A 25759-nucleotide genomic window follows, 5' to 3' on the forward strand; every position below is an offset into this window, starting at 1 on the left:
CCCCTGTTTGTAGGGAATTGGAGTGAGCAATGATTTGGAATACAAGAAATTCAATTTACACATTTACAGGTAAATTCTAATTATAGACTCAAGATTTATAGACTCTTTCTAAGGCATCCAGAATTCCCTCATCTTTGAAAAATAAATAAAAATACAGATAATAAAAACAACAGTAAGAACAGCTACACTTCTAGGACTTACTATGTGCCAGAAATTGAACCTCTTTATATATATTGTCATTCAGTCCTCCCAACTCTGTGAGGGTATTTTATTCCTTGACTTTCCTATTTAAAAGTGTAATCCCTTACCCTATACTCCTTGTCCCTCTTCTCTGCTTTTTCTCTGTAGAAAAATATCACTCATGTAACTTATTTTATTATCATCTATCCCTTCTGCTAGCACTCTCTGACTTCCCCCCAGCCCTGTCCCTACTGATTAAAGGCAGGAGGTCAGTTTTGTTCCCTTTTGTATCCTCAGTGCCTAGAACAGTACCTGGCACATAGTAGGTGCTCAGTGAATATTTGTTGAATGAATGAATGAGTCTCTATTTTAATTATACATTTCCCAAGATCATACAGTAATAGGACAGTTATGGGGCATTGAAATGAGTTCTAAAATCTTTGATGAAGCTAAAATTCTCTTAGCATTTAGATAAATTTATCTCCAGGAGTGTGAAATGACCTTAAGTCCTTGGTTTTGATGATGCCTTCCCTTCTTCTAATCCCTAGGTCTTCCTTTCATAAGCCTCTGGGCTCTTAAGCTGCCCTGCAAATTGAATATTTTTTTCTCCATTTTTCATCCAGGAAACAGAAAAAATTACTCATCTTTTACTGTGAGATTTTTAATAGTAGCAAAACCCAGATTTGCATTTTATGAATTTTGTCTATAGCCTAAAGCTGTAGAAGCGGTGATACTTAGTGATATTTTTGGGTTTTTTTTTTTTTATTCTTATGTTAATCCCCATACATTACTTAGTGATATTTTAAACTCAAAGGTTTCAGTGTCTCCTTCTACTCTTTCCCTTCAGAGGGTAGATGACAGAGCAGCAGGCCCTACAAATGAGACTTGGCCCAAGATTACTCAGTAAGCCACTAATCCCAGAACTGCACTTTCAGTGTATTTCTTTACCCACTTTACATGCGTGCGGGTGTGCGTATTCACCCCTATACCCACACCCACCTCTAAGCTTAGTGATTTGTATGGCCTTTAATAGGAAATTTAATTCTGGAAGTGGTCAGGCAGAACATGAATGGCTAAGATCTGATGACTGATGGGGCTTGAGGAAAGAGAAGGAAGGAAACAAAAGTCATCAAAGAACCTCACATAGGCCCTTGCTGACTAGAAGAAGGGTGGTCCCACTCAGAGTATGGGTTATTGGAAGATAGTCAGTTGCTTAACATTTTACCTTTTTTTCCCCCTTCCTTCTGGCCTAGAAAACCACACCCATGCTTTCTCTCATAATTGTATCTTATAAATTCCATTGATATTCCCTATTGTGTTCTGGCTCTGCTGGCGCTGGGTCACAGTAAGCTTTTTTTCCTTCCTGTTACTTTATGGACCTGTATGTCTTAGGTTTTCTGGTAATGTATCTTGTAGGGTTATAGAACAAATGATTACGAATAATTAGAAATAATTTCCATCTTGTTTCCTGCTGTATTCTTTCTTCTGCATTTTTAAAAGGGAATATTTCAAATATGTATTAAAGTGCATAAAAAAATACAAACCTCCATATACTCGCTGGCCAGATTTAATAAATAAAAACATTTAGTCATGTATCCTTTAGAGATTTTTATTTTTTTGAGAAATTAAAGCATTAAAGATCTAAAGTCTCTCCCCCCCTTTTTTAAGACGGGGGTGTGGAGGGGCAGAGGGAGAGAGAGAATCTTAGGTTCCACACCTAGTGCGGAACCCCCTGTGGGGCTGGATCCCATGACCCTGAGATTATGACCTGAGCCAGAATTAAGAGTCGGATGCTTAACCAACTCAGCCACACATGTGCCCCTGAAGTCTCCTTTTTAATTTTCCTTTCTCCCCCTTCCTCACCACTGTTCTGAGGTTGGTGTGACCCTTTTTCTTTTTTTTCCCCACAGAAAAGTAATTTCTTAATGAATTTTTACCCATATTTTTAAACTTTTGAATTCAAAGGAATAGTAACTCATTTTGTGGTTTATCATAAATCGTTTCAGTGACTCCAATAGATTTTTTTGTCATTGTTGCCTTCTCATTCCTGGGTAGCAGTATGTTTTACCTTCCTATTGCAAGGACTGTGTTTACTATTTTTGGTCCTCTGATCTATCAGATGGGACATTAACTGTGTTATGTATTTTTTTGTTGGTAATATTCCTGAAATATCCTTTAGAGAGTCATCTTACTCACCTTCAATAACCAGGGAGAGAGAAAGAGAAGAGACGAAGAATGATTTTATTTTTTTCAGGCCAAGTTATGATCTGAGAAACTGACATGATAAGCTACAAAAACTGAGGAGAAGCATATATTCAATGTGTAATAGTAGAACAAGTATCTCTTTTTTTTTTTTTTTAAAGATTTTATTTATTTTTCAACAGAGAGAGAGAGACAGTGAGAGAGGGAACACAAGCAGGGGGAGTGGGAGAGGGAGAAGCAGGCTTCCCGCGGAGTAGGCAGCCCGATGCGGGGCTCGATCCCAGGACCCTGGGACCATGACCTGAGCCGAAGGCAGACGCTTAACGACTGAGCCACCCAGGCGCCCCTAGAACAAGTATCTCTTAGTTTAAAAATCTACACATTTTTGGTGCATGATATTCTTGTGGGCAGCAGCATGAAGAATTTAATGTGATACTGCAGTATGCTTGTAGTTAAATGTGAGCACAGTGCTTAAGGAGAAAATCTAATAACGACGATGTTGTTTGTTTTGTCAAAATATGTTGCCCAGCTCAAGAGTTTCCGATTTTGGAGAAGCAGAACTGGTTGATACATCTCCACTATATCCGGAAGGATTATGAGGCATGCAAGGTGAGCAATTGTAATGATACAGACCATGAGAGGCAGGCTTTGTTAGGCAACTAACAGAGTATGTCACACAGATTTGTGGCAGTTTAAATCCCACTGATAATGTATGAGTTCCTGTTTTCACACACTTTGTATATTGGTTAGCTTTTGCCATGATAATGCTGCTTAACAACCTCAGAATTTCAGTGGCTTCCAACAGCAGACAATTATTGCCCATGGCTCTTCAGACTGGCTGTGGCTTGGCTGGGTCTGACTATAGGCTGGGGGTCAGGTTCAGGTGTGTCCCACGTGTCTTCTCATTTTAAGACCAGGGTAAAGGAGCAGTTGCTGTCTGGTACTTGTTGGTCCTTGGTGGATGGCAAATGTTCAACAATCATAGTATTTAATTTTTTGATCTCAGGATAGGTGAAAAATGAAATTTCATTAATTCTCTTATTATGGTGAACTTGATCATCATTTGTATATTTAAAAACTTTGTATTTCCTTTTTCTCTGTACTGTATCTTTGATACATACTTGCTGACAGACAGTAGTATTAACATGCCAGATATATCCTTCATATTCTTTTTGGCATTTGGAACTTTGTATGCTTCTAAGGCTGTGGTTTTAAATTTTGAACTGTGGCATTTGTGCCTATGGCAGCACAGAACTAGCAATATTTAGTACCACCATGAATCTTAAAAGGTTCCTTTCTTCCCTTCTATGATATTATCCTTTTCTTGTTTCCCTTTTCCTTTTTTGACAACTTCTTCTGTTTCCTATTTTTGGCTTCTCTTCCTCCTTTATTTCTTAAGAGTTGGGGATGTTCCTAGGTCCTATCCTTGACCATTTTCTCTGTGCATTTCATACATTTCCTCCTGGTCTTCAGACCAAGCTGATACTTACTGATTCTTCACAGGCATTTCACATTCAGCTTTTCGTGTAGCTGAATTTATCTGCTTTCCTCCAAACCTATTCCTTCTCTTGTACCCTATTGCAGGGATAGGTACCATCTGTCTGTGTCAGAATCCCCTGACCCATTGTCCCTAATATATTACAGATAATCATTACGTTCTGGAGAGCCTGTCTACTATCTCTTGAAACTGTCCACTTTCTTCTCTCTCCAGGCCTTAGTTAATTTCCATCATTTTTGTTTAAATAACTGTGAGGATTCTTATACCAATCTTGCCTCCTTTCCATCTGTTTTCAGCAGTGCTCCAAAAATGACTTTTCTATTAAGCAAGTAGAATCAGGTTACTTCCTGCTTAAAACTTACCAAGATTCTCTCGTTGCTCTCAACTTTTTTTTTTTTTTTTTAAAGATTTTATTTATTTATTTGACAGAGAGAGACACAGCGAGAGAGGGAACACAAGCAGGGGGAGTGGGAGAGGGAGAAGCAGGCTTCCCGCTGAGTAGGGAGCCCGATGTGGAACTCGATCCCAGAACCCTGGGATCATGACCTGAGCTGAAGGCAGACGCTTAACGACTGAGCCACCCAGGCACCCCTGCTCTCAACTTTTTTAGCATGGCATTGAAGCCCTTTTCTCCCTGACTCTTAGCCACCTCAGCTTCTCCTCCAACCCCTGCCAACACAGGATTTTAAAACTGTTGATTCCAGAAAGCCTTCCTTGAGTCTCTAAGTTAGACTCAGGTGCTTGTTCTCTGAACTCCTATCTCATCCTGAGCTTAGCCTGTCACAGGAGGAAGGTAGAGCCTGTATTTCGCTATCAGAGAGCCCCTAGCATCTACAATAATGCCTGGAAATCTTTTCATATTTTCCTTAGCTTGCCTGGATTCTAGATAAGGGTTGGCAAGCTTTTTCTATAAGGAGCCAGATGGTAAGTATTTTGGGCTTTGTAGGCCACAGTCTCTGTTTTATATTCCTCATCTTCTCTTATTTTTTTATAACCCTTTAAAAATATGCAAACTACTCTTAGCTTGGGAGCTTTACAAAAACAGACTGTATGGCTCAGATTTGGCCTGTAGCCCATAGTTTGCTGACCCCTGTTCTACAGTAAGTAACCACAAGAGAGTTGAGATTTTAAAAAAAATTCCAGACGAACATTATTAATAATTATTTGTATTCTATAGATTTCTTACATATGCTCCTTGTCCATGTCTACCTTTTCTTTTTGTTTTTTTTTTAAATTTTTAGTTTAAATTCAATTTAGTTAACATATACTGTATTATTAGTTTCAGGGGTAGAATTTAGTCATTCATCAGTTGCATATAACACTCAGTGCTCATTACATCAAGTGCCCTCCTTAGTGCCCATCACCCAGTTACCCCATCCTCCCACCTTGCTCCCCTCCAGCAACCCTCTGTTTCCTACAGTTAAGAGTCTCTTATGATTTGCCTCCCTCTCTGTTTTCATCTTATTTTATTTTTCCTTCCCTTCCCCTATGTTCATCTGTTTTTGTTTTTTTTTTGAGATTTTATTTATTTGAGAGAGAGAGAGAGCATGAGTGGTGGGGAGGGGCAGACGGTGAGGGAGAAGCAGGCTTCCCACTGAGCAGGAAGTCTGATGCGGGGCTCTATCCCAGGACCCTGGGATCATGACCTAAGCTGAAGGCAGACACCCAACTGACTGAGCCACCCAGGCGCCTCATCTGTTTTGTTTCTTAAATTCCACATATAAGTGAAATCATATGGTATTTGTCTTTCTCTGACTGACTTATTTCGCTTAGCATAACACCCTGTAGTTCCCTCCACATTGTTGCAAATGGCAAGATTTCATTCTTTTTGATGACTGAGTACTATTCCATTGTATATATATACCACATCTTCTTTATCCATTCATCTGTCAGTGAACATCTGGGCTCTTTCCGTAGTTTGGCTATTGTGGACACTGCTGTTATAAACATTGGCGTTCAGGTGCCCCTTGGAATCACTATATTTGTATCCTTTGGGTAAATACCTTGTAATGCAATTGCTGGGTCATAGGTAGCTCTATTTTGTAACTTTTTGAGGAACCTCCATATTGTCTCCCACAGTAGCTGCATCAGTTTGCATTCCCAACAGTGTAAGAGGGTTCCCCAACCAACATCTGTTGTTTACTGAGTTGTTAATTTTAGCCATTCTGACCAGTGTGAGCTGGTATCTCATTGTGGTTTTGATTTGTATTTCCCTGATGCTGAGTGAGGTAGAGCATTTTTTCATGTGTCTGTTGACCATTTCGATGTCTTTTGGAGAAATGTCTGTTCATGTCTTTTGCCCGTTCTTGACTAGACTTTTTGTGTTTTGGGTGTTTTGATAGGTTCTTTATAGATTTTAGATACCAGCCCTTTATCTGATAAGACATTTGCAAATATCTTATCCCATTCCATAGGTTGCCTTTCAGTTTTGTCGATTATTTCCTTTGCTGTGCAAAAGCTTTTTATCCTGATGAAGTCCCGATAGTTCATTTTTGCTTTTGCTTCCCTTGCCTTTGGAGATGTGTCTAGTAAGAAGTTGCTGTGGCCGAGGTCAAAGAGGTTGCTGCCTGTGTTCTCCTCTAGGATTTTGATGGACTCCTGTCTCACAGCCAATGTCTACCTTTTCTTAAAAACACTTCAAGGCTCCGAACTACTACTCAGAAGTATTTTTCTTCCTTTTTCAGGCTGTTATCAAGGAGCAACTTCAGGAGACTCAGGGCTTATGTGAATATGCTATCTATGTCCAAGGTAAGACATGTATTTCTTCTCTTCTTGCTAGAGAAATGAATACTTTGCCTAGGTTCTGAAAGAAGAGCAAACTACCTATGAAGCACTTTAAGTTCCAAATGTTCTACAAAGGTCTTATTGAGTATTATGTTGTTTGAAATCAGAACATAATTCTTGTGTGGGATTTGACATCAGAAATGACAGATTCTGTTAAAAAAATTTGCTGCTGTCCTTCCCCCCCATTCTCTAGTGTCTGGCTAGTGTTTTCAGAGTGCATGTTAGGGTCCCTGTCTCAGGCAGCAGCTTCAAGTCCAGAAGGGGTTCTGGAAGGGCTCCTTGTAGTCAGGCTAAAAGAGATGAGGAAAGGCTTGAGGATTTTTTATAACGGTGTTAGGATGAAGGGAAGAAACCTAGAGGTATAGAGGGTAAAGCAGAGAATAGATGAAATTTATCAGAAACCAAATATAGGAACCACTGACTGAAATTTTACTCTTTAGCATCTTTAGTTTTTCTAGGAACTTTCCTTTTGATTCTTTGGTGTAAATGAATGGTTTTGTTTACCACTCATTGGATTGGTAGCCTTCAGATTAATATACAGTTTTCTGACATAATTTGTAAGATACTGACACATCTAGGATATCATGGCAAAAAAAAAAAAAATGCTCTTTTATTCCCAATATTACAAGTTCCGGACTCTCAGTGCCTCATAATACTTAAACATGTAAATTCTTCTAAAAACTTAAGCCTGGGAAAAATTACTGATTCAGTTTGGTTGCTATACTGAAAGCCAAGTCCAAAATATTAGTTCATTCGCGGCCAGAATCTTCTTGATTGCACTTTCCCTGTTTGGGTATTCTCTGGAAACCGCTGGATGGAGGCGGTTGGAAGTGTGGATTATCATGATGAATAGAGTGTTTGATGGGGAAGCCCAGGAATGTCCTTATTATGAAGAATTTGTGGGATAATTTTCAAGGCACCTGGTTATCTGCATGGTGGATGCTGGGAATGGAGTAGGTCGGTTTATCTTATTAAAAAAAGTTTTAGATCGTTAACAACTTTGCTACTTGTTTCAGCCTACCTGAGGTCATATCTGATTGTGTTAAAGCTAGAATTATCCAAAGGATTTCTTTGGTATGATTTCTTAACTCCCTCTTCTCCAATTTTTCTGATACCAGACTCTGTTCTCCCCAGAATGTGATGATTTTTTCTGTGTTTCTGTTTCTTGGCAGCATTAATATTTCGCCTGGAAGGAAATATCCAAGAATCCCTAGAACTCTTTCAGACCTGTGCTGTTCTCAGCCCTCAGTGTGCTGATAACCTCAAGCAGGTGGCCAGATCTTTGTGAGTATTTGCTGCCTGCAAGCCCCGGGGCACTCCAGAGAACACTGTAGAATGCATTCTCAGGCAGAGGCTGCTTCTGGCAGCCTGATCAGCCTGATACATAGAGGGAGAGTTGCTCAATGGGATTCACTTTAAAGAGCGGATTGATTTTGAAATTTGAGAAAATGAGTTAACAATGAGTATTTCAAGCATTGTGTAGTGTAGTGTGATGGGGAAAGCCTGATACTGTTTTATCATACAAATAGTGACATCTTGTTCCCTCAGTCCCCTAATCTTACTGGCAACCCGTAAAATTTCTTTCATCTGCTGTTCCAACACGTAGTATAATACTTGACATAGTAAGTTTTAGTAAGTGTTTGTTGAGTGGATGTCCTGACAGTTCCTGGATATAGTCAACCTCTAGTCTTTATACGCTGTTAGGTACACTGATAGTTTTTCTACTCCTGAGCCATAAAGTATCCATGGGGTTCCCATCCCCACTTTCATACCTACTGTCATACTTGCACTGTCTTTGCATAGAGGCCCTGATTGCCTTTGCCTCTCTTTTAGAACTGTGATCCAACATCAAGGCAAGAGATTTAGTCTTGGAAGGGAAGGGGATGTCCCTTAAGTAGATGGTGATGATGAATGCTGGCAGCTCTTGCTTAACTGGTGTGTGTGTGTATATATATATATATATATATATTAGCTTGTTTCTTTTTTGTTCTACATTTGTGGTACATTGCAGAAAATAAATTACAGAAGACTTTCACTAAATTTGGTGTAGAGTGAGACCAAGACCCTGGGACAGCGATTAGTGCAGCCCCTACCAAAAGAGCTTCTGTTACTGATATATGCCAGCCTCATTCGCCAAAACAGCACAGCTGGCTAATAGGGCAGAGGCTTCCAGAATTCTCTCCTGGATGGAATATTAGTCAAATGAGGGACTAGTGGAGTTAGTCCTGTAAAAGCTTTGAGTTAATAATTAAAGAAAATGTATCTCTTCCACAGATTTCTTTTGGGAAAACATAAAGCTGCCATTGAAGTATATAATGAAGCAGCTAAACTTAACCAGAAAGATTGGGTGAGTAGAGAACTTGAAGTTTTTGTTATTAGTGATGTGCTAATGGTTCCATTTGTCATATGGCTGTCTTTTGTTATGGCTACTGAATACCCTACATGCCCAAAATGTCTTTATTTTATCCTCACCCCTTGATTGATGATTTAACTAAGCATAAGATCAAAGTCATGTTGCCTCATAACTTAGCAGACATTGCTGCCTGGTTTTCGGGCAGTCTCTTACCAGTCTGACTCTCGTTGATAACTCCACTTTCCTCTCTAGAAGCTTTGAGGATTTTTTCATTGGAGTTCTGAAATATCAATCATCGTTGTCTAGAAGTGTTTCTTTTCTTTTTTTCCCCCTCATCTGTAGACCCTCAGTTGGCTTTTCTCTAAGGATCCTTGCCCTATTTTGGGTCAGGGAAGTTTTCTTTGAGTAGTTCTTTGATTTTTTTTTTTTCTTCTCCTCCATTATCCCTTTGTATCAGTCAGGGATTATAACTGCAATAAAAATTCTGACTAAATATTGGCTTTACCAATTAGGGGTTTATTTTTTCTCACAAAACCGATCCAGGTGAGTAGTTGTCAACATTGACTTGGTGGTCCAAGGATGTCAAGGCTGAGGCTTTTTCTTCATGTTCACAAGTCGTCTGCTGCAGCTCTAAGATCACATCATCATTCCAGGCAGGGAGAAAAAGGAAACAACAAAGAGAAAAAGACATAGCCTATATTAGGAAAGTATAGCTTTCCCAGAAATCCCCAACAGACTGCCACTTGTGTGATATCAACCATTCCCACCCCTTTAAGGAAAGCTGGGACGTGTAGTTTTTACGTTGGACACATTGACACTCTAAACAAAGTTAGGGTCTTTTAGGAAGGACAACAGGGAGAGTGGATATTAAGCAGCGGCATGTGCCACACTGTTTTCTACTGTATTAAACGTGTTCTGTACTTGTTTCCTGTGGCTCTTAACTTGTATCTCACATATTCCCCCTCCTTGCCTTTCTGCTGTACATTAAGGGACATAGCCTCTCCATGTCTCTGACTCTTTAAGTTTTGTTCTGCCTTCCAGAATTACCTTTTCCTTCCTCTCTTTGTTTTGGTTCTTCTTTCTCAGGCTGTTGATTTTTTTCAAGTAGCTGAGGACTCTTGGAAAGACCTATCTCTATGTGTGAAGGATTCGATTGGTTAGTACAGAGAGCTAGCATGGATTTCCCTGCAGTTCTTACAGCACTATTATTTTTGAGAAGTTTCAGTTTGTTGGTCACTTCTGTAGGTCTGAAGACAGAGATGCCACCAGGTATTTTATAGCTAAAGGCCAAAGTGAAGCCACCGATAAGGGAAAATTCATTTACTCTTTCATTCATTTAGTCATTCTTTCAACAAATGAGTGTCTGCTACATGACAGGCACTGGGCTGTGCCTTGGAGATGTGAAGATGGATTGGTGGATTATGGGACAATCAACTAGAATAGGAAATACAGGAAGGAAGAGAAGGCAGTTTTGGGAGAGGAGGATGATAACCAGTCAGAGCTAAATCCTGTCTTTAAGATTGTGGACATGATGAGTTTTAGCTTCTGGTAGGGTATCTAAATTGAGATGTGTCCAATGCATGCCTGGATATAGAAATCTGAAACTCGGGTGTTCTGGGCTAGAGATACCCATTTTGGAGTCAACAGTATAAAGGTGATGATTAAAACCATGAAATTGGATGAGATCACTCTTCAGTGAGCTGAGGCTGGAACCCAAGAAAAAGTGTGGAAGGCCTGAGCTGAAGAGGAAGAGAGCCTGTAGAGGAAGATAGGGAGGAAGTGGAACAGGAAAGCTCAGAGTCACACAGGGGTTATGAGAGTATCTGTTAGTCCATCCAGTTGGTTGAAAGCGCTCATTCTGCTATTACTGACTCACTTGGGATAGCCATTCCATTGGCGTGAGTAGAGGTGGTCATGCCCTGAACTGCCACTCTGTGTCCTACTTGTTTCTTCAGTTCCTGTGGCCACAGAAGACCCTGTAGCCCTACTTTCTTGGACTCATCAGGGCATCCCACAATGCGGCTGCAGCAGGGGATAATAGTTCCTCCTGCTGGTATCTCATTTGACTTTTGGAACAGCTCTGTTCGGTAGGGAGAATTTACCTGTTGACCTGAGAGGGGTGAGAAGCTGAGGATTTGGCTAGCTGGAGTTACTTGCCAAAGGGGGCATAGTGAGGTGGTGGCAGAACCAGAGCTAGGACTCAGGCCTAGACTCTGAGATTCCTCACTTCAGGCCTGTGATTCTTCCACTCTCCGGCTGCCTTTTGCAGGATGTCTGCTGGATTCCCTCATTCTGTGAAAGACACGATTTAACTCTTATTTGTTCTGTTTTCCTTTCCAAATTTCCTTTGTCATCAGTTTGTTTAAGGCCTGTTGCTGCTGCCTTCTCAAGTAATATCTGTGACAAATGATTTTTAAAGAGTTAGGGGTTAGTTAGCTTTAGGGCACTTAAAGGGCAAGCATGGATACATTTCTCCTCTCTAGCTCCCTGTGTACATTGTTATGGATAAATGGAAAGGACACAAGTTTTGGAGGCGGGCCTGAGTTCAAGTCCCAGTGCTTTGCAGTGTGTGGACGTTATTTGGATTGTTATTTAAGAAAAAAAATTTGTAGGGGCGCCTGGGTGGCTCAGTTGGTTAAGCGACTGCCTTCGGCTCAGGTCATGATCCTGGAGTCCTGGGATCGAGTCCCACATCGGGCTCCCTGCTCAGCAGGGAGTTTGCTTCTCCCTCTGACCCTCCCCCCTCTCATGCTCTATCTCATTCTCTCTCTCAAATAAATAAATAAAATTAAAAAAAAAAATTTGTAGGTTTTACGCTTCTTGAACATGACTCAATGTCTGATATAAGCAGTTATTTTTTTTTCAGGTATGATAATGGTATTGTAGGTAGTTTAAAAAAAAAAAAAAGACCTGTCCTTTAGAAATACATAATAAAACGTTTGTGGATGTTATGCTAGCTGGCATTTTGTCAAGTAGTGGGGTAGATGGGAGTATGGATTGGATGGTTGTTGGGACAGAGTGATGAGTCCATGGTGTTTCTGTCTACATTTATGTATAGTTGAAATTCTTCTGAAGATTTAGACCTAAAAAAAGAAAAAAAATCCTAGTGCTGACACTTTGTCTCAAGTTAGGCAAACTACTTAACCTCTCTGACCTTCAATTTTCTTCTCTCTCAAATCAGAATTGTTATACCTGTGTTTCAGATTTGCTGGGGAAATTAAAGTAATACATATATGAAAGCCATCTGGCATAGAGCCTGATGTGAAGTAGGTACTCCATCAATGATCCCTATTTTGTTATTTTAGGAGACTTGGAACACATTTTAAACCATTTGTCTCTGAGCCCTGGGGTCCGTGTTTTGCCCGACAGGGACACTTCTGGGTCTAAATGTGCTTCCACACCTCTCCACTACTAACAGAAAGTCCTCACTGTTTCCATAGAGCACTTCCCTCACCCTTGCTTCCTCCTTTCTCTGAAGCTGCTGCTAATAAAGGGAGATTCAATATAAGGGAACTTGAGAGATTCTATAGAACTCAAGGTGAACTAGAACTGGAAAGCTGTTAGTAACCAAGGTAGCCTACTCTGCATTTCTGCTTCAGTTTTTTTCTTTTTGTAGGTCAGCCGTTGGCAAACTTTCTGTAAAGGGCCTAGTGAGTATTTTAAGCTTTGTGGCTTCATACAGTCTCTACTGCAGCTACTTAACTCTAAAGTTCTAGTGTGAAAGTTCTGTAGGCAATGTGTAACAAGTCGTCGTGGCTGTGTTCCAGTAAAACTTTATTTACAAGAAAAGCAGAGGATGGATTCGGGCTGTGGGCCAGGGTTTGTAGACTTCAGCAGATTGGCTTCAATGACACGTATTCCGCCTCAGCGGCCTCCAGATGCTGTTGTCGGTCCCCGAGGCCACACCACCTGGTCAAGTCCCGGATTCCTAGGAGAAGGAATCTGGTTGACACACACACACACACACACACACGCACGCACGCACGCATGCACGCACGCTGTGGGCAATGTCTTCTGAGAGGAGGGCAGGGGGCAGCTCTTAGAGAAGGCAGGCCTGGGGCTGGGTGTGTGCCTCTGAGATCCAGGAAGATCACCTGTTCATTCTGATGTTATCTCTTATAATCTGAGTTTTTAATATTAAAGAGCCCATTTTATAGAATTAAGTGTATGTAAGTATGAAATCTTGTAAAAAACTACCTGTAGTGCCACTTAAAATGTAAGCTTTGCTGGACAGTAACAGTCTAGATGCCTGTCGTGTCATTCTGGTAGTAACTGCGGAGTTTACACCTGTGCTCTCTTCCGTGTGTAGGAGATCTGTCACAACGTGGGAGTCTGCTACATTTATCTGAAACAGTTCAGTAAGGTACTGTGGGGAGTGGTGGTGGCGGTCGGGCGCCGGGCTGGGGCGCACCGCGGGCTGCTCGCTGCGGAGGTGCCATCCCTCGTGGTGTGTCATTCCTGAGCAGTGCGTGTAGAGATCTTGGCAGCAAAAATGGAAAGGGCCATACGTTTATCCCCGTATTTATTCTCATTTTTCATCCATCTGCTTTTTTTTTTTCTTTTTCTTTTCTGATTTTAGCAAGAAAATGACAAACTCTAGAAATATGATGAGGGAATTGCAGTCGAATCGCTTCTCTCCTCTCTTCTCTTCCATCCCCACTGTAATTTTCCAGTATAGAAACATGTTCGATAAAACTTAGATATCAAAAAGTGAACCCTTAGGTCTTAAAAGTGTAATCATGACTGTGTGAGCTATTTTATGGCCTGACGGCAACTGATTTTAGTTTTTAAGGTTATTGGAAATGAATTTAAGTTTTAAGTGGATCTCATTTCTGACAGTTACTGTTTTTAACATTATTTTCCATGTAAGAACTTATATTTTTAATGGGTCTCCTTAGGTTTCCTGGGCAGATCTATAGTGTTATATGCTTGCTTAGGAGAGTTTTCTCCTCAGAGAATATTCCAAGCAAGTGCATTTCTATTCATAGGATTATTCTGAGCCACGGGAGAGGTGGGATTGGTCTTTGGTCAGACCTGTACTGAAAAGAAGGAGAATTATATTTTACTGTAAAGCTAACAAATATAATACTTGACATTGATGTAAATACTTGTTGAATCAATGAATGACTTAAAGCCCTTTTGGTCATCGATTAGGATAAAGCTCTTCCAGGGCAAGGAATTTGTTTTGTTAGCTCTCGTATCCCTAGTACCTAGAACAGTAGGTACTCAATGGATAAATGTTGAGTGAATAAAGGAGAACAGTGCGTTCATTCATTTATCAAACTATTGGGGAGGAAAATGAGGTCCACTCCGGGGAAGGTTGTGCAGTTCATCAGTGGTGCAGCTGGGATCGAATTCAGGGCAGTGCTCTATTCTGTACTACGGCACTCCTTTGAATTATGAAGTGTGAGCCATGGGTATGACTATCAAGAAGCAGAAGACGCTCAGAAAGGTTAATCATCATGTATAAAAAACTCTCCCACGTGGCTCCAGAGGCAGACACCTCGTGTTGCCAGCTGTCCTGTCGTCAAGCAGTTTTGGTATGTTGTAGTGTTTTTGGGTAGTAGGGGCTGTTCGCTGAGATGCCGTGTTCCTGCCGGAGTACAGCAGGAGCTCTGTCTTTACAGTAGCCACACCAAGCCATTGTCCTTTCGTGGTAGTGATTGGGTTCTCTTTACTCCATCAATCTTATTAGGCACAAGACCAGCTGCACAATGCCCTCCATCTTAACAGGCATGATTTGACTTACATAATGCTGGGGAAGATCCACTTGCTGGAGGGAGACTTGGACAAGGCCATTGAAATCTACAAGAAAGCAGTGGAGTAAGTATGTCTGTTTTCTTTAAGGCAATGAGAAAATAAATGGGAGCAGACATAGGAACCCCCAAGCTTAAGACTGATTACGGATTACCGTGACAGATTACTAGTTACATGAGTCAAGCTCAAGCTAAGGTTAGAAGCTCCCAGTGGTTTGCTTACATAAGGAAGACTTGGGTTTCTCACCTATCAGTATGGCTAGTCTAGCCTAGCTGGACGGTTCTGCTCCACAAGATCGATCACGGATCCAGGTTCTTTATTAACCCACCATTCCTTCAGTTTTGCCTTCACCTGCATAGTTGAAGCTGACTTAATGTGGTATCCATGTTCCAGGCTGTGATGAGGGGCAGTGGTACAGGAAACTACCGAGTAAGCAGCTCGAAGTAAGGTTTTAATGGTTTAGAAGTTGCACACATCATTCCTGCTCACATCCCATGGTTTGTGAGGTGAAGTGGCCACTAGCCGCAAGGGAAGTGGGTACACACTTGCTCAGGAGGAAGGAGAGGATAGATTTTGGAGTCAGCTGGTAGTCTGCCATTGTGGTTTTAAACTTTATAGCAGATCTTGTTTCCGGAGACATTGGAGTCAGAAATCTCCTGATTCACTAATAAACATGTGGCATTTATTAACATGAGAGCGATACCTTGTTTTTTTTTTTTTTTAAATATCATTAGGGTAGGCTGAACCCCTATTGATAATGGAATGGACTGGCTTTACCAGGATGGTGTTCCAAGTTTCTTCTCCAGGGACACATACTATCTTGTCTTTTTTGTATAGAGTCTTGTTTGTTTTAAGTGGGATAGCTGTAGCAAAATGTCTCGTTTGTTTTGTCACTTAACAGGATGTGGCCACAGTGTATTATTCCTGATAATTAGTCTCTGAACTAAACTTAGATTTCTGTTAATTACCTTTGTCTTCTACCACAGCAGTCACTTTTCTGGTTATACCGGTCACAACACTCTTCTGAATTTTCTTCAACCACATTTTGTGTCTAAAAAGACATAATCCCTTGGTTTGGGGCACGTGGGTGGCTAAGTCGGTTAACTCATGATTTCGGCTCAGGTCATGATCTCAGGGTTGTGAGATCAGGCCTCTCGCTGGGCTCCCTGCTCAGCGGGGAATCTGCTTGAGAGTCTCTCTCTCTCCCCTCTCCCCACTAAAATAAATAAATCTTTAAAAAAATATCCCTTGATTTGTTAAGCTACAAGAGAGTTGTCAGCAAGAGGCTAAGTTTATAGGGACAAGTAGGAAGGAGCCCATGTAGCATATTTTAAGTGTCTATGGTGCTCGGTGGAAGGAAGCCTTCTGCCTTTTAAAGTTGTCTCTTTGAGATTAGCTCACAGAAATCTGGAGGGTGACATTCTTCCAGGACTCATCAAGGACTTAAGTCAGTATAATTCCCGAGGGAAAAAGGGGACAGCTGAACATTTGGAAACTCACTGAGAATGGAGACCATTGTTTATGACCCCATTGCTTTGGAGATGGTAGTCATGTTTTGGTGGGGGCGAAGGGGGATGCCACCAAAATCAGGGAAGTTACGTAATTGGTTTGTGGGTGGGAGGTGATCAAAGTGGATATTTATTATGGCAGAAAGCGAAGGGCAAATACTCAGTTGAACTGAGTATGCTCTGTTTGGCCAGCTCATGCTTCCTCTGGCTGGGGCTTTGGCCCTTTGGTCTGGTCTCCCCATAGGTAATCAGTGCCCCACTCGGTCCTTAGAAGCAGGAGACGCTGTTCCTTGCCTTTTGGCATTTTCACTATTGAAACTGCTGATGATCCTACAGACAGAACATCTCAGCTCAGTGTTGCTTAGGTTTTGTGACAGAGGGAAGGATCAGTGAGGGACTGGGAAAGCAAATCATCTTTTTAAAGATTTTTTTTTTTTAAATTTATTTATTTGACAGCACAAGTAGGCAGAGTGGCAGGCAGAGGGAAAGGGAGAAGCAGGCTCTCTGCTGAGCAGGGAGCCCGATGCGGGGCTCGATCCCAGGACCCTGGGATCATGACCTGAGCCAAAGGCAGCCGCTTAACTGACTGAGCCACCCAGGCGCCCCAAGCAAATCATCTTTTACTTAAATCAGTGTTTACTTCCCAAAGCCAAAGGCTAATTTTGTCCTTGAGCTGGTTTGTGTCTGTCTTCTTTTTTTCGTTTGGCTATTTAGTATGGTTTTTTGTTTAATGTGGAGAGCAGAGCATTAGGGCCGTTGGGATCCTAAACACACAGAAAACTCTGCTGGTACTGTCATACAGTGAGGCCAGAAAAACAAAACAGAAAAGCCCTACAAACCTACAAGAGGGAACTGGCTACAACTGTGTGTTTTAGACAGACTTGATTTATGGAGCATCGGTCTTTAATTGTATCTGTATAATCAGGGACAGTCACAGAGAATATTCCATAGGTGGTTCTTAGGACTTTGGCCCTAAGGAAGGGTCCTGACAAAGGAGTCTGGATTCCAAGTCCCATTTCTTACTTGCTGGGCAATCCGTCCTGTAGCCAGGGTTGAGAGAACCACTTTTGTTTTGTTTTTGTTTTTTTTAAAGGTTTTATTTATTTATTTGATAGACAGCGAGAGAGGGAACACAAGCAGGGGGAGTGGGAGAGGGAGAAGGCTTCCCGCTGAGCCTGACGCGAGGCTCGATCCCAGGACCCCGGGATCATGACCTGAGCCCAAGGCAGACGCTTAACGCCTGAGCCACCCAGGCGCCCCGAGAGGACCACTTTTGGAGGAAATTCCCAGATCACCCTCAGAAATTTTCACGGGGAGTAGGAGGCACAAGAGTGTCTCCAGGTGCAGCACGAGGGCGCGTCAGCGGGCAGGGGTCTCGGTGTCTCATAAACATCTTTTTTCCCTCTGAGCACTCTCTTTGGGTCTCTGTGTTGCAGGTTCTCACCAGAAAATACGGAACTTCTTACAACTTTAGGACTACTCTACTTACAGGTAATGAGAACTCTACTCATTCATGCACTGATGCTAGAAATGCTTTTGGATTTGTGTGGATTGTCGTGTCCCTGCACTTTGAGTTTAACACATTCCACTAAAGGTCGTAGGAAGCACGTGAACCTTACTGTCTGCATTTGATATTCTTTGTCTGCTAAAGGAATGAATTTTCTGCATTCGAATCAGGCAAATAAGTCTGTTCGAGGCTACTGCAGTTCTAATTCTTACCCATGTAAGGAAAGGGCAGATATGAGAAATAACTTGGGGGGCGGGGCTGGCATCGTGTTGTTGTGGGAGAAGCTGTGAGTCAGCGGAGCACCGGCAGGGCTGGTGCCGGGGCCGTTTCTGCTGCTGCTGCTTCTGCCCAGCCAGGTGCTACGGGAAAGAGCAGGAAGAGCGCTGGCTAGAATGAGAAGTCTCCTCTCCCCTCCACGTTTTCCCGCATGTGAATGGCTTTCTTGTAGTGCCTCCACTTCTCTCTACCAGCCTGGCACCCCTGAGGCTGTCTCCCGGCCCGCTCCCCGCAAGCTCCTCAAGTGCCCTGCACAGCTGGTCCACCAGCTCTGCCTCTCGGGTGGCCTTTCTGTCTCTCTTGTTTTCTGGAGCTTACTCCTGAGCCTTCCTGGGCTTTGGCTTGGAGGCTGGCCCCTGGGGAGTGAGGCTTACCTGCCCATTTCCTGCCGGGGAGGCATCAGTGCGGAGCGTAGGAGCTCCCGGCAGATGGAAACTTTGACCTTCAGGGGACAAATAAACAAATATGGGGATTTTTAGTTTTTTTTTTATCTGGTCTCTTGTAGCTCTTTTTTTTTTTATCATGACAACCAGAAAGCCTGGGTGTTGCTGTTCGGGGCATGGTTGGCCAGACTCCTTAACTGCTGTCTCCCCACTGATGTAATTCTCTGGTTTGCTTTTTCTCCAAGCTCGGTATTTACCAGAAGGCATTTGAACACCTTGGAAATGCACTGACTTATGACCCTACCAACTACAAGGTATCGTACGTAGGCTGTCAAACCCCAGAGCCTTCACACAGACGCTCCCACTGCTGCCAGAGCTGACCTGGCCCTAGAAAGCAGTTTGGATACCTGAGAAATTACCTGCTTCTTAGAAAGGTTATAAACAGACATGGCCTTTCTTTTTTGAACATATTGTAAATTGTTAGCGCTCTGCTGCTTATTTTCTCCAAGCGCACATTTACTGTCACAGGCCTGTCTGTCAGGCAGACAGTGAAATCGTTGTGCCGGTGAAGGTCCATGTGTTACTCAGGAAATGAGCAAGGTCTCTACAACTACTGTCCGAGGAGATTCTGGTGAAGTGACTTCTGGGTTCTTAATGAATTTGCGAGGACAACTCTTGTCTAGATAGGACTCTGGGGCTGAGATTGTGCAGTGGGTGGATGAACGTCATGGAGGGAGATGCAGCAGAACGGGCTTTGACAAAGGGTGTGGACCCGGTCCTGTCCCTCTGTCACAGGAGGCATGGTAGGCTGATCCTGCCAGCTTCTGCCTGGGCGCCTTTCCTCGGAGAAACGAGGGCTGGGCTGCGGAGGCCTCCAGCTGACCCCCCTGGATGGTGCCAGAAGGAAATGGACCTTAAGTGGCCAGACAGCAGTTTCTGGGTTGTCAGGAACACTTGGGGGTACCAAGTAGGGGCCGTGGGGAACAGATGAAAGGCCGCTTTTACTGCAAGGGCATTGACTCTGAGATACTGACTTCCTGGACTAGAAGTAGGAAACAAATGAGTCAGGGCAAGTCACTGACATTTTTTCTTTTTCTGTACTGTGCCAGAGAAAGCCACAGTGGGTGCGGGGACATTCCTCCCAAGCATCTGTCCTGAGAGCTTGAATATATTTTCTGTGGCCCGGAAGAAGTGTGTATGTCCTGTCCTTGCTGACGGGCCTGCTGAGTATCTACACCCAGAACGACAGCCTTTGGGGAATGGCTCCATTACTGGCCTTTCATGTCCTGTGTTTTCAGGCCATCTTGGCAGCAGGCAGCATGATGCAGACCCACGGGGACTTTGATGTTGCCCTTACCAAATACAGAGTTGTAGCTTGTGCCGTTCCAGAAAGTCCTCCGCTCTGGAATAACATCGGAATGTGTTTCTTCGGCAAGAAGAAATACGTGGCAGTGAGTGTCTCCCCATCATCCTTGTTTGTGTTCATACAGGCAGTTCCTGGGGCTGCCAGCCTTGCCCCAGTCGCTCATCCGGTGCCCTCTCTCCCCTGCAGGCTATCAGCTGCCTGAAGCGAGCCAACTACTTGGCTCCCTTCGATTGGAAGATTCTGTATAATTTGGGCCTTGTCCACCTGACCATGCAGCAATATGCATCGGCTTTCCATTTCCTCAGCGCAGCCATCAACCTCCAGCCAAAGATGGGGGAGCTCTACATGCTCTTGGCTGGTAAGAGACATTTGTGGGGAGAGCCCCTCTGTAGTCTGTGATGACGGAAAATGATCTAGAATCTTACGAGGTCAGTGGTTAAATGTCCTGTAGAAGCCAGTGCCTCGCAGATCCTGTAGGAGTCTAGTTGAGTGTCCCGGAGCTTGAAAAAGAAGACAATATCTGGTTGCTTCTAGCCTGGGGGCATTTCACTCAGAGACCAGCAGGTTAAATCAAGATCATCCCTAGTTCATGTTTTACCAGTTGTTTTCCCTGACTTGACAATTTATTTACATATATATAGAGAGAGAGAGAGAAAAAGAGAGTCCAACTAAGTTCCAGATACCATTGAATGTTAAGAGCTTGGGCTTTATTAGGAAGGGTCCTCCTTCCACTGCGTACTGGTTGGATCTCATAGTAGAGAGAGAGGATTACATAATTAAATAACCAATGAATATTAACTATTGGTTTTTTGTCATTACATAATTGGTCTATTATTAATGTGAGTATTACTGAAACATTAAAGTACTGACTAATTTCTGGGGGATATTTCTCCACATACTAGACTTACTAAATGTAAGCCTGAAAGCACTTTTCCATATTCTCATTGACAGTGTGGTCTTCAGGTGGGTTTTTTAGAATCATTATTGTGGGGTTCTTACTTATAAGAGGAAGGTTGCAAAAGCAAATTGAATCGTGTTCACTGGGGGTTGCCTGAATATGGAGCGAGCTCTGTTCTGATGGGGTTGCAGGAATGGGAACAGACAGCCCGACTGTAAGGCATGAGCAGCGTTCTGACTTCCCAAAGTAGAGATGGCCTTCACACTGCATTTTGAAGGCTTGGCTGGAACTCACCGGCACGGCGTGGCCGAGGAGCTGGGAGCAACGGTGTGCGGCCCGAGCGGCCGTGTGGGCCCTGCCCTGAGCGGCAGTTGTGTGTGGAGCGCAGTGCGGGGGTGGTCGGGAGAGATGGTCTGGGGCCACCTCACGGACCGCACGAGCGGAATGCCTTTGGATAAAGGACTTTGGTCTTTATCCTAGAGGCCGAGGTTTTCCAACTGTATTCCTAGACCGCTTATGTGTCCGGGGGAAGTGACGCATGGCTGGTGGGGAGGTGGAGTGGGTCCGGCTTCCAGACAGCTCTGTTTTGCTTTGTTTTATAGAACAGGCTTCCAGAAAATACTGATTTAAAAGGAGACTGTGTTCTGTTGCTAAACAAAAGTTAAAGATCAAGGTTTTGGGTGACAGAGAACCAGTGAGGATTCTTAAGTCAGGTGGAGACACGGTCCGATTTGTTTGTAAGTCAGGGCGACCCCGGCAGCTTTGTGGCAAGTGGATGGAGGCAGATGGGGACTTTGCTGTGGGGATAAAATGGCAAGCCTGAAACAACTTGCACCTGAACAAGGGCGGTGTCCAAAAAGAAAGCGCAAAAAACAGGGTTCTGGAGACGCGTCAACTGGCTGCCTGCGGGGAGGGGCCGTCCGGGCTGATGACGACACTGGGGTGTCCAGGCTGCGTGACTGCAGGCCATGGCTTCAGGAGCTGAGAGGGCAAAGGATGGGCTGAGTGAACGGTGGCCTTGAAATGTTCCTTCTGTTTTCTACGCTGGGCTCTCCAGCCGCAGTGCCCACTTTCTTTGTTGCAGTGGCCCTGACCAATCTGGAAGATCCAGAGAACGCCAAGAGAGCCTACGCAGAAGCCGCCCGCCTGGACAAGTAAGCTGCTCTGGCAGGAGTGGTAGCGGGGTGGGCTGGACTCCCCGAAACCACCAGGTGGCGCCACAGCTCGGGTGTTGCTCTCGGAGGCCTAACCGCGGAAGCCTGCAGGCCTCCGCACACCGTGGCTCAGCTGGAACTGACGCGGGCTCTTTCCGAGAAAACGTTTCCAGCCCCGAGTTTAGCAGTTGGGGGGCCAGAGAAGGAGATGGCGGTGGGCTTGGGCTGCTGACGGCCATGGGCTGGCTGGAATAGCAGATGGGACTCTGCGCTTGGTTTAAGATAAACTTAACTCTCCTGGGATTCATTCCACTGGCGTCTGCCGGGCAGCAGGCTAGGGACCCCCGTTTTCAAGCCTGCCCCGGGAGGGGGGGCGCTGTTGAGGGCTGGGACGGCAGACTTGCTCCCACCACCTCCCGCTTGGCTGGTTGGGCAGTTGCAGCCGTGATGCTTGTCCAGAGGTCCACACAGTATGTGTTCTCACCTTGCTGTAGAATGGAGAAGTCTCTACTTAACCAGTTTGTGCCTGGTCTTTTGTGCAACGAGAAGGATCTCTGAATGAGCACGGTTGCAAAGCCTGAGCCCCACAGAATCCCTGTTTGCCACAGGTGTAAGCCTTTAGTAAACCTCAACTACGCGGTGCTGCTGTACAAGCAGGGTGAGAAGGAGGGCGCCCTGGCCCAGTACCAGGAGATGGAGAGGAGCGTCCGCCTGCTCAGGGACAGCGGCTCGCTGGAGTTTGACTCTGAGGTGTGTCCTTTATTAGCTCCCAGGAGGCTGTCTGGGGACTTCCGAGCCAGGGTATCCGAAAGGTTCATGCCTGTTTCAGCTTTGATGTTCCTGGCAGCATGAAATCTTGTCAGTCACCGCCTGAGGAAGAACTTTCCTAGAAGAAAGCAGTAAGGGGAGATTCAGGCTGAGTTATGTTATTGATAGAATACAACTGAGTTGAGGTCTGGGTCTCCTTGCAGCTCCCTCCCACTTCCCCTCTTATGGGAAAGGCAGGAGTTTAGCCCTGTAGCGCACCGACCTTGGATCGTTGGGTTCTGAGACCCTGTATGCATTCCTGTGCCATCCACTGGGGGGATCTGTATTCTCTGCTCTTGGAGAAGGATTTCCTTGCAGTAAATACTTCCTCAAATACTGCTACCGGCAGACACGATTTCAGCTAAACTCCCAGGTGGAAGGCCTAGGAAGAAGTAGGTAGGCTTGTCTCTGCCAGTGATATCTGTGACTTTTTTTCTTCCCATGTGGGCACTAGATGGTAGAGATGGCCCAGAAACTGGGAGCTGCCCTCCAGGTTGGGGAGGCACTGGTCTGGACGAAACCAGTTAAAGATGCCAAGTCAAAGCACCGGACCACTTCAACAAGCAAAGCTGCCGGTGTCCAGCAGCCTCTGGGCTCTAATCAAGCTCTGGGACAGGCGATGTCTTCAGCAGCTGCACACAGGAAGCTCCCCTCAGGTAGGAGGCTCCTCGGGGGTGCAAGCCGCACATGCCAGCAGAGAGATGACAGCTTTAAGTGAGGCTCAGACTCAGAACACGTCTAAGTAGTGTTTCCTGGAAGGGGAAAAAAGCCATACGCTGGCCAAATTGGCACTTGCTTTCTTAAGGCAAGTTGTGCAGTAGGGAACAGCGACTGGGAGGCTTAGGTGAATGGTTAAAACACTGGGGCTGGGGGCGCCTGGGTGGTTCAGTTGGTTGGGTGTCTGCCTTCGGCTCAGGTGGTGATCCCGGAGTTCTGGGATCCAGCCCCGAAACATCGGGCTCCCTGCTCAGCGGGGAGTCTGCTTCTCCCTCTGCCCCTCACCCTGCTCGTGCTGTCTCTCTCTCTCTCTTTCTCTCTCAAATAAATAAAATTATTAAAAAAAACCCCAAACACTGGGGCTTAACACTATTCAAGGTTGGCAATAGACAACAGCACCTTCTGTTACGATGAGGCGGGAAATGAAAGCAAGACTACGGAAGTCAGCGTGGGGGCACATAATTGAGGATCTTTCTCAGTGAGTCTTTGAAGGCAAAGTGGACCAACTATCACATTGCTTCTAGAAGATACGGGGTTTCTTTTTGAAATTTGACAATAAAAATCATGATTTCTTCCAGAATTGTGGAACTGAGAATTCCCACTATTTGTTTTGTTACTAGGTGCTGGAGGGACATCCCAGCTCACAAAGCCACCGTCTCTGCCTCTGGAGCCAGAGCCCACTGCGGAAGCACACCCAGCTGAAGCATCGGCACAAATAAGAGAAAAGCAGGAGTAGGATGACCCCGGAGTAGGGGTTTCTTTGGTGAGGATGTGGCAAGTTAGGAAGGGTCATGTGACGCTGGCAGCAAGGTGGCCAGTGTGTTCCCTGGGCACCAGGGGACGCAGAAGTGTTAGGATGATCACAAGGAGCCTACCGCCGATTCGGCCTCCCGTTAGCCCCGTCAGCCCGGAGATAGGAGAGAGCCCAGACGGGTCCTTTAAGAATTAAGTGCAAGGCTCATGGCTCTGTGTTTGTAGCTCCAAGAGCCAGCAGGTTACACGATGCTGTTTGCTTTTGAAATGACTTTGACCTCCTGGATGACTGACCCCTTCCTTTGTGGAAGGAAAGTCTGAGGCCGACCTCTGCTCAGGAGCCCTGTTACGGTGAAGCCTCGGTTTAGCTGAGGTGACCCTCAGGCTGTGCGGCTTGTCAGCCCCGAAGGCAAACACAGATCTTGGATTAGTAATCCAGCTCTAACAGTCTAAATTGAAGGGGAAAAAATGATGAAAAAAACCTCTGTAAATCGAGGCCCAGCCTGTTGGATATTCCAGCTGCACCTGTCCAAGGGAATCCCAAACAAGTCCCTCTGTCTTGTTCTTGAGAGACATCAGAGCGTATGCAGAGCGAGATCATGTCAGTAATGATGAGAAGTAGGAGTGAGGGCTGGGCTGGTAGCGACACCAAGGATGAAAAGGAAAAAAAGAGCTTCTTAATTTTTACTTAAAATAGTCAATGATACCCCTGGCCAGATGCTATCAGTACATCATCTATGTGTCCTTTTTAGAATAAAGATTATGTATCATCCCTTTGGGGAAAGTTGTTAGGTGTAAAAAGAAGAGATCACAATAAAACCTTTTTTTTTTTTTTTTTTACAATAAAACCTTTTCAAGAGAACCTGTGATCACAGTCCTCTCTTACCTGCTTCCAAAACTAGTTTGAAACCAGAGAAGGCACCTCATGGCCAAGTTCCTGCTTAGTGCCCGCATAGCTTCTGCTGCCGCCCCGAGGGATGGGGGGCCAGCAGTTTGCATGAGGGCCAGTCCCCATTTTGCACTTGAAGTGCCCTATAATCACCAGAATTTGAAGGTGAGGACAGACCTATAGCCAAACCATAGGAAGGAGTTTTTTCTGTTATGACTGGGTCTGTTGCGACACTGAGGCAGCAGCTAAGTGAGCAGCAAACTCTGCGGTTCTGGGGTCTCAGAGACGACAGCATAGCGGCAGCAGGTCCCTTACCCCGCGGCAGGTGTGTGGCAGACCTGGGGTCTACCCCCTGCGCAACTGAGAAGGCTCACCTCTATCTCGCTGTGGGGTCTAGTGTGCCTGCAACTGGAAGGTCTTGGTGAGAATAAGGGTATAAACTAAGAGGAGGAGGAGAGGGGGCTCTGGGAGAGATCCGGGAGGTCAAGTCAACAGGAGTTGGAGGCTGGAGGTAGCAGGCGAGAACAGACTGTCGCGTGGGCACGTGCCGCTGGGGAGAGTTACACGAACCAGAGAAGAGGGACACTGGGGGACTCGGGTGGAGGGTTGTGGAGTCTAGTTTTAGACGTGTTTATCTTCGAGACATCCAGATGATGATAGTAGACAAACAGCTAGATTTCAGGTGCGAAATCTGGCTTGAAGGTAAAGATGCAGGAGTAACTGAATT

General features: G+C 44.6%; 1 protein-coding gene and 1 long non-coding RNA gene across 5 annotated transcripts in view; one reads left to right on the plus strand and one right to left on the minus strand.

The window, feature by feature from the left end:
• Nucleotides 1-25005, plus strand: part of BBS4 (Bardet-Biedl syndrome 4) — a 61246-nt gene extending 36241 nt beyond the window's left edge. For 3 of the 4 annotated variants that reach the window (XM_081831364.1, XM_081831362.1, XM_081831363.1), the window contains exons 3-16: nucleotides 2912-2991; nucleotides 6565-6628; nucleotides 7837-7948; nucleotides 8939-9011; nucleotides 13327-13380; nucleotides 14713-14840; nucleotides 17719-17773; nucleotides 18694-18762; nucleotides 19747-19899; nucleotides 20001-20172; nucleotides 21770-21866; nucleotides 22475-22616; nucleotides 23128-23329; nucleotides 24011-25005. In XM_081831364.1, the coding sequence (XP_081687490.1) occupies nucleotides 2912-2991; nucleotides 6565-6628; nucleotides 7837-7948; nucleotides 8939-9011; nucleotides 13327-13380; nucleotides 14713-14840; nucleotides 17719-17773; nucleotides 18694-18762; nucleotides 19747-19899; nucleotides 20001-20172; nucleotides 21770-21866; nucleotides 22475-22616; nucleotides 23128-23329; nucleotides 24011-24126 (1517 nt within the window). In that variant the 3' untranslated portion in view covers nucleotides 24127-25005. The remainder of the gene's footprint in view (nucleotides 1-2911; nucleotides 2992-6564; nucleotides 6629-7836; nucleotides 7949-8938; nucleotides 9012-13326; nucleotides 13381-14712; nucleotides 14841-17718; nucleotides 17774-18693; nucleotides 18763-19746; nucleotides 19900-20000; nucleotides 20173-21769; nucleotides 21867-22474; nucleotides 22617-23127; nucleotides 23330-24010) is intronic. The other variant, XM_081831365.1, reaches the window with a different exon arrangement.
• Nucleotides 16890-23129, minus strand: LOC145723562 (uncharacterized). The gene is made up of 2 exons (XR_014148719.1): nucleotides 22897-23129; nucleotides 16890-22752 (listed from the first exon to the last, which is right to left on the minus strand). It is a non-coding gene; the product is annotated as an uncharacterized LOC145723562 (long non-coding RNA).
• Nucleotides 25006-25759: the final 754 nt, after the last annotated feature.

The sequence above is a fragment of the Leptonychotes weddellii genome, chromosome 9 (assembly GCF_054177405.1).
Source record: "Leptonychotes weddellii isolate Sample4059 chromosome 9, ASM5417740v2, whole genome shotgun sequence".
Lineage (NCBI taxonomy): Eukaryota > Metazoa > Chordata > Mammalia > Carnivora > Phocidae > Leptonychotes > Leptonychotes weddellii.